The sequence below is a fragment of the Paracoccidioides brasiliensis genome, assembly GCF_000150735.1.
Source record: "Paracoccidioides brasiliensis Pb18 unplaced genomic scaffold supercont2.13, whole genome shotgun sequence".
Lineage (NCBI taxonomy): Eukaryota > Fungi > Ascomycota > Eurotiomycetes > Onygenales > Ajellomycetaceae > Paracoccidioides > Paracoccidioides brasiliensis.
In genome coordinates this window covers 150,687-158,253 of record NW_011371370.1, presented here as the reverse complement: position 1 = coordinate 158,253, position 7,567 = coordinate 150,687, and the positions used below count along the sequence as shown (strand labels likewise).

Here is a 7,567-nt window from a genome sequence, read left to right as displayed (position 1 = left end):
ATGGCGGTCACCACGTCCTCAGCAGCAGCTGCTACTAAGCAATGTGTATCGTTCTACCAGACATCCACCCTCCTTGTCCCCTTCCTACCGCCATAATCACCATAACCACCACAACCACCACCCCCAGCGGCGCAATGCTGGCCATGTCAACCGTAGTAATTTCGATGCTGCGCCGTTGGGGCTGACGCCCGATGAATCTCTTTCTCTTCAATCCCACTATCATCAGTCTTTACCGTCTTCTATTTCTGCATCTGCATCTACGGCTGCTTCCGTCCATGCTTCTATTCCGGCTGCAACTGCATCTTCTGCTAATTCTCCTGTATCTGCTTGCTCTTCGGGTTCTGTCCAGCAGCCCTCGTCAATCGCTTATCAACAGTACCACTATCATCATATAGACTTTACCCAGCTGAACGGAGGGAATGATCCCTTTCCTGACCACTATTTTCCCTCTCATTCTTTTACGGCTCCCTTGTCTGTAAGGGAATTTATTCCAACACAAACTGCCACTTCTGCCGCCACCACTACCGTTCCGGCATCTCCCTGGCTGGATTTTCTTGATGTCAGTCTTGATATCTTCGACCAGCATGACCACCCCCTGGACGCCTCCCTGCTTTCAACAGGGACCGGGTCGCAAAGTGAACAGGAGTGCATGTTGTCGAATCCGTTATCAGATGCAACTGCTCCCGTTGAAATTTCGGAATATGACCTAGTACACCCATATTCTGTAGGGGATGAGCTAGAAGTTGATGAATCGCTCTATTTAAACAATGTGCAAGGTGAGTTTATATATGTATATTGTTTTCCTTTGTTTATTTTCTTTCCAAAAAAAAAAAAAGAAAAGAAAAAAAAAGAAAGAAAGAAAGAAAGAAAGAAAGAAAGAAAGAAAGAAAAAGAAAAGAAAAGAAAAGAAAAATCAAGGTGGAAATTGGATGCTTATGAGACTGAATAGCTGTCTATTCATCCCCTAAATACCATATGTGAAACTATATAACACTGGAATTTTTCTCTAATATGTTACATTTCAGATTCCTTCGAGACACCCGCACTACCAAGCACGCTATATTCTCCGCCAGATTACCACCATTCGTCAAACAACCTGAAGAATGACTATATTCCCACCGCTCAAAGCATTATCAACCAGGACATCAACACACAATGCCATCAACTAACCTTCCCATCTCAAACCCAAGCCCCCACTTACCAACTTCAACCAAAGACATATTATTCTCCCCCGACCCTAAACTCAAGCACCTTTCCATCCCCTTCAAGTACTAGCACCCTTAATTCCGCATCTCCATCAACGCGAGCTGGCCGTCTTACCGCACAAGCAACCCGCTCCCCTGCTCCTAAAGCCGCAGCAACTGCAGCAGACCGTGCTGCGGACAAGCGTCGGCGCAACACCCTTGCCGCTCGCCGCTTCCGCCAAAAGCAGCAGGATCGTGTTGCAGAGCTGGAACGGACTCTGGAAAGGGTGTGTAAGGAAAGGGATGAGCTGAAGATGCAAGCTGCTCGGTGGAAAGGGGAGGCTGTTGCTCTGAGGGGCATGTTGCGGAAGAGGCGCTGAGGGCTTGATTATGACGTTCAAATATCTTGATAGCATTGATTTCGTCAAATTTTTCGTTTGCTCTGGGGTTCGGACTAATGGGAATAGAAAAGCTGAGTAGGTAAGGAGACTGCTGTGATATTAGGTTGTGAGTTGTGTCGAATGATTCTGGAACCGGCCTTTGTTTTGTGTTTTCCTTTTTTTCTCTCTCTTGCTGCAGTTCTGATTTATTAACAACAAAATTGATACAAGTTCGCTTCTGATGCCCTTTTCATTTATGTTATTCTTCTGATTCATTTCCCGCAACTCATTTCATTCTAACTTCCATACTCAATTCACTACCCTTCAGCCGCTCTTTTCAATCGACTCGAGGAGAGCGGGCAGAAGGAACAAGATGTTCTCCTACTCACCATTAGCGCTCTATCCTTCCCTCACCAAACGCACGCATAAAGCCATGTGCTAAAAGAAATCATCGCGTGCACAAAATAAGACGATGTCGGCAGTCCACATTCCCAAAGTGGGGCGTCTCTTCCTTGTCACCCTTTGAGTTGCCTCAACACTCGTTTTTTTTGATTGAGCTCGGCGGATGGAGGGAATGTTTCGTCATCATTTTCAATCTCAATTCGATTCTAGCTCCGTGTATCACGGGTAGAGTAGGTTATTTAGTCTCCTTAAAGGTAAGGAGTCCAAGGAGGAGGGAGGAAACATGGGGAGTGGGGATGGAAATTGGAGCTGGAAAAGAAAGGAAAAAGGGAACAGAGTCGGAGACAACTTAACTGACAATTGCCTCGTCATGTTCTTCCGTCCCAATTGGTTAGGGAGACTGAAGGCAAGATATGTCCCCTCCTCAGCCGAGGACCATACCGGAGTTCTGAGGTTTGTAGGCACGCTGCCTTGCTCCTTTACTACAATCCATGTACGCAGCATAATTCTCCAGCGTCGAGACGACGGCTTCTTTATACACGGGTGGATAGATTTATCCTTTACCATTGCGTCTATGCTTATAGACCGGTCTAATCTTGTGAAAATATTACTAATTACTGCCTCTATGTCTACTAAACGGCAATGGGCCCCCATACAAAACCTCCCCTGAGGATGCGCTATTGTTTGTACATAGCAGGTAATGTGTGCTAATATTTTATACGGAGTGATGCACGTATGCATAATAATTCTTTGCTTGTGATCGGTGGCACATTAACCATGCAGAATGAGTCATAATGAACAATCCTGATAAACGGCGCCTAAATAATCGGTGTCGGGTCTTGCGGGGCTTAAGAGGAATTTGGAAAACTGTTTTTTTACTATAATTATAAATGTTTACTCTCACAATCATTACGGAAGATGACATTAGAAGAATGTGTGGGATATATTTACTCTGTACGGAGAAGACGGCAGACATCAAATCGACCACCCCACCTGAATGAGAGTCGGACCATGCCATTTGACATACAATATCCCTTCTTAAATTATGACAGAATATAAAAATACGTTGCAATCCCGCATGAGCATATGCGTCTATCCCCATCATCCCTATCGATTTGGCGATATTCCCCTTCGTGTGGCACTGCGAAATGCCGTTGATAAAACCGGGTAACACAGACGAAAACACGTTGTTCCACTCGCAAAAGATGCGCTGTGTCTCCCTAAATTTTGGTTCCCGGAGTTAAAAAAATTCAATGTGTGAGTGTACACACATACATACATAATACCCATCCTTCCCCATTATCATCCACCATCCACCAAGAGAAGAGGAACCTCCGACGAGCCTACTTCGGGATGGATACGCAGGGATCCATGAATCCATGCAGTCCCGACTCCCTCCGATGCGCTACGTATTGAAAAGGGAAAGGCAAGGCAGCAGAGCTGAGAGGAAAGATGCAAAGATGCGGTGAGGGGAGCGGAGATCTTCACCATCCCTTCGGCTCTGGAGGATCCGTTGATATATTTTTCGTTTAACCGAAATTCTAGAGGGGTTGCGACTGTATCCCTCAGCTACGTTTACACAGAGTTACTCCGTTATGATATCGTGAAACTTGCTATCCATCTTGTTCATGGCATGGATGTCTGCCGCAGCGTACATACAGCGCACGTTGGGCGGTTAATTTGTTCTCAAGCGGGATTTGTGCCGTGCCCCTGATAAGGTAACTATTAGTTATAAGCTGGACGCGGCATGAGAGACCAAAGTAAGAAACAATTTGCGACGGGAAAAAACAAAATCATCTTGTTCCTGACCCATAACCTTCCATGGATGTCCCTTTCGTGGCTCAGGATGAAAGGGATGAAAGCCAGCTGTAGTTACTCCGTACGTGGTGCGCAATTACAGTAAATGGCATATTGAGCTACTTTATCTTCACCATGCTTGGACTTGAATATGACAATGACATATAATCCATTGGTAGATCCTTATATTCCAAAGGTTTCATCGTGGCGAGGCGGGCCAATAATGTGAGAACGGCCGGTTGCGCCTCAGCTCAAGAACTAATGGCAAGTTAATCTAGCCTATATCGTCCCCATGGATGAAGCCTGGTTCCCACGTCTGGGATACCATCTCCGTGCCTGCTAAGAAGGCTGCTATGAAAAACTGTGAATTATCAAGTTAGCTGAAAAAGTCACTCAGAATCTTGCATCAATTCTCATCTTGGTGAGGTTAAACCAACTCTTTCAGTGAAGCGGTGAGTTGAGATTTGAGGTGCTGTTCAACTCATTATAGAGTTTGATCATGTTGGTAACTATATAGGATGCAACAAGATTATTTCGGTGTATATTTGAGTGCAAGTCGGAATGCTGGTAGCCTCTCCGGAGTTCATACATGCATGGTTGCATCTGCATGGGATGATGCTTCATGGTTATTTCTTCGTGCCGGATTACTTTTAACTTGTGCCGAGAATGTAGATCTTGTTAAAAGCCTCTTGGTTTCCCGGTGTAGTTTCCATGGATTGGCTGAAGCCTGGACAATATCATAATTGGTATTGCAGTTCAATGGCTGGCTATTTTAAAGATCGTCAGGGTGGAAGACTTCTCTCCTAACCTCTTCTCCTGCTTTTCTTTATTCTTGAATTCTAGAGGAGAGTGGCTCCATCATTGCCGTGATTGTTGAGATTTGGATTCAAATTGAGTGGGCACCCTGCCATGGCTATCAGATTGGTGGAGACTTTGCACCTTGTATTGTTATTGTTCGGGTTGATACAGTTGGCTGTTGCAAGCGCAAGGTTGACTGATGACTCTTTCGCTGGTACATGGAGTGGACGTGGTCTGGGAGTATATCATCTCTTTTTTTCTTGTCACATATTTCACATAGATGGCTCATATCCCAAGCTTCCATTGGCACATATTTGGTCACAGATCATGACAAAAATAGTCCAATTCTGCTGCATACAAACCTATATCACTCTCTGACCCAACCCAATCACACTAACTAATGCAATCTTTTAGAAGAGGAATGTCCTCACAGGGCGCTCCATCGCCGCGGACCCCAAAGGCCTCTACAAACCCCACAAAACCAAAGTCCCCATAGATCACTTCCCCTACGATTCACGCTATGAACCACACACAGACGAGAAGTTCGACTTGCGCTATTGGTTCGACGCCAGCCATTACAAAGAGGGCGGTCCCATAATCGTCCTTCACAGCGGCGAGACGAGCGGCGTCAACCGTCTGCCCTTCCTGCAGAAGGGCATCATGAAAATTCTCTCCGAGACAACCAATGGCCTGGGAGTCATTCTTTAACATCGCTATTATGGTGAGAGCTTCCCGACCGCGAACCTATCGACGGAGAACCTGAGGTTCTTGACGACTGAGCAGGCGATGGCGGATTCGGCATATTTTGCGCAGGAGGTTGTGTTTGAAGGGTTTGAAGGGGTGGATTTGACGGCGAAGGGGGGAAAGGCGCCGTGGATTATTTATGGGGGTTCGTATGCTGGGGCTCAGGTGGTAGGTTCTTGTTTCCTCTTGCATTTTCTTACCATTGCAAAAAGAGATTAAAAGGATTAAGAATGATAATAAGGGTTTGAAAGAAAAAAGAATAAAGAATAAAGAGTGTGGGATGGGGGATGGGGGAGGGGGGAGGGGGGAGGGGGGATAAGAAAAGACCGGAGGGGAAGAAGCGAAAGGAATCGAATCGAGTCTGCCTTCTTAACCAGCAACGGCTCACCCCTGTTTATAGGCTTTCCTCCGTGTCTCATACCCGGATATCTTCTGGGGCGCCATCTCATCTTCCGGAGTGCCTAAAGCCATCTATGACTTTTGGGAATACTTCGAAGCCGTCCGCAGATATGGCCCACCAGAGTGTATTTCCACAACACAGAAATTTGTGGACATCGTCGACAGAATCGTAATGGGTCAACACAACGCAAAGATTATAGAAAGATTGAAATCATTTTTTAATCTGGGAAATCTGACACACATAGATGATTTTGTATATGTCCTCTCATTTGGGATAACCTATTGGCAGGAGCGCAATTGGGACCCGAAAGTTTCGTTGCCAAATTTTGACTTCTACTGCGGCAACATCACCGTGGATGAGTTGTTGTATAAGAATGGAAATTTGAGAGGGGAGGCGCAGGCGCTCCTTGCTGCGGCAGGTTATTTTGCCCAAACGAATGCGCTCACGAACCGGCTGCTTAACTTTGCTGGGTTTGTTAATGTGGATCAGGTAGTTGGTTGTAAATCGCATAATCAGACGCTGGATGAATGCCTTGGGCAGCATGAGCGGCCATGGTTTAAAGATGTTGATCTTTCTCAAGCGGACAATAGGTGCTGGCCCTATCAGGTTTGCACGGAGTAAGTGAAGCCCCCTCCCATTGAACCACCGCCACCACTCCTTGTTGTTTCAGTTTCCATATCCAGTGTGGGAATAGATTCGATGCCTTGAAGGATTTCGCTGATTTCTGCGCCCAAAATGCCGACTAACCCTCTTGATATTAATTTTCTCTTTCTTTTCTTTTTCTTAGATGGGGGTACCTCCAAGTCGGCAGCACAGTCCCCAGAGACCGAATGCCCATGGTTTCGCGTATGATCGACCTCGAGTACGCCAGCATCATGTGTCGGGAAGCCTTTGGCATCTACAAGCCGCCGGAAATTGAGCGGATCAACAAATACGGCGGGTTCGACATTGAATATGAGCGGCTGGCTTTCATCGACGGAGAAGCCGACGCCTGGCGTGCAGCGTCACCTCATGCGGATGCTGTGAGACCACGAGAAAACACCATTGATAAACCGTTTATTTTGATTGAGGGGGGAGGGCATCACTGTGAGATTCTTTTCCTTTTACCTTTTTTTTTTCCTTCGTCTTTAGATTTAGAGCTTTGGTCTTTGTTTCGTGTAAATAGCTGATTTAGAAATTCTTGTTAAATTTTGTAGGGGATGAGAATGGTTTGTTTCCAAATGAAACAACGCCAGATCTTCCGCCTCGACCGGTGGCAGATGCGCAGGCTCAGGAAGTTGAGTTTGTGAAGAAATGGGTAGAGGGTAAGTTGATCCTCCAATTTTAAGATATCTCTCCCTTCATTATAAGATATTCCAGCTGACATGGTGTATTTCTTGCCGTTCTGTTTAGACTGGCACTTTAGCCGGAGAAAAGACTAGCCCCGTTAAAGCTCCAGGATGGGTCATGAATGAGTGAATGTTTCTTGTCAGGATACATCGAATGATAAAATCTATTAATAAATCAATCATCTAATGACGTCCCATGTCCACGGGGATGGTACTATGTTCCGGGATATGTCTCTGCAAAAGTACATTCCTGTCTGAAGCGTAAGCAGCAGCCGAGGAGGCGATGTACGAAGTATATGTAGTTAATGATCAGTTGGAAATCACGGGTGAACGTTTAATGACCCTGAAAGGCGTCGTAGACAGTAATGAGAGCAAACAGACTCCCAACAGGCAGCATGTGTTGAGAGACTATTCGATGGATGAGTCTCATCTCTTCCCAGCCAACACGGAGGGCCGGGGGGGGGGATCCGGATGAAATAAAATCATCCTCTTATTGGCCGGGGCGCAGTTGGCCTGGCTTCCCCCATGAAAAAG

At 46.0% G+C, this 7,567-nt stretch overlaps 3 protein-coding genes across 3 annotated transcripts; all 3 read left to right on the top strand.

The window, feature by feature from the left end:
* PADG_07869 (uncharacterized protein) lies at nucleotides 1-1,564 on the top strand (the record flags this gene model as incomplete). The annotated part of the gene is made up of 3 exons (XM_010765015.1): nucleotides 1-45; nucleotides 128-776; nucleotides 1,026-1,564. 3 exons carry the CDS (start codon nucleotides 1-3, stop codon nucleotides 1,562-1,564), a joined length of 1,233 nt encoding a protein of 410 aa, XP_010763317.1.
* A 3,108-nt stretch (nucleotides 1,565-4,672) lies between these two features.
* PADG_12369 (uncharacterized protein) lies at nucleotides 4,673-5,269 on the top strand (the record flags this gene model as incomplete). The annotated part of the gene is made up of 2 exons (XM_010765084.1): nucleotides 4,673-4,801; nucleotides 4,976-5,269. 2 exons carry the CDS (start codon nucleotides 4,673-4,675, stop codon nucleotides 5,267-5,269), a joined length of 423 nt encoding a protein of 140 aa, XP_010763386.1.
* Nucleotides 5,270-5,347: 78 nt separating this feature from the next.
* Nucleotides 5,348-7,163, top strand: PADG_12368 (uncharacterized protein; the record flags this gene model as incomplete). The annotated part of the gene is made up of 5 exons (XM_010765083.1): nucleotides 5,348-5,473; nucleotides 5,706-6,322; nucleotides 6,493-6,791; nucleotides 6,902-7,009; nucleotides 7,111-7,163. 5 exons carry the CDS (start codon nucleotides 5,348-5,350, stop codon nucleotides 7,161-7,163), a joined length of 1,203 nt encoding a protein of 400 aa, XP_010763385.1.
* Nucleotides 7,164-7,567: the final 404 nt, after the last annotated feature.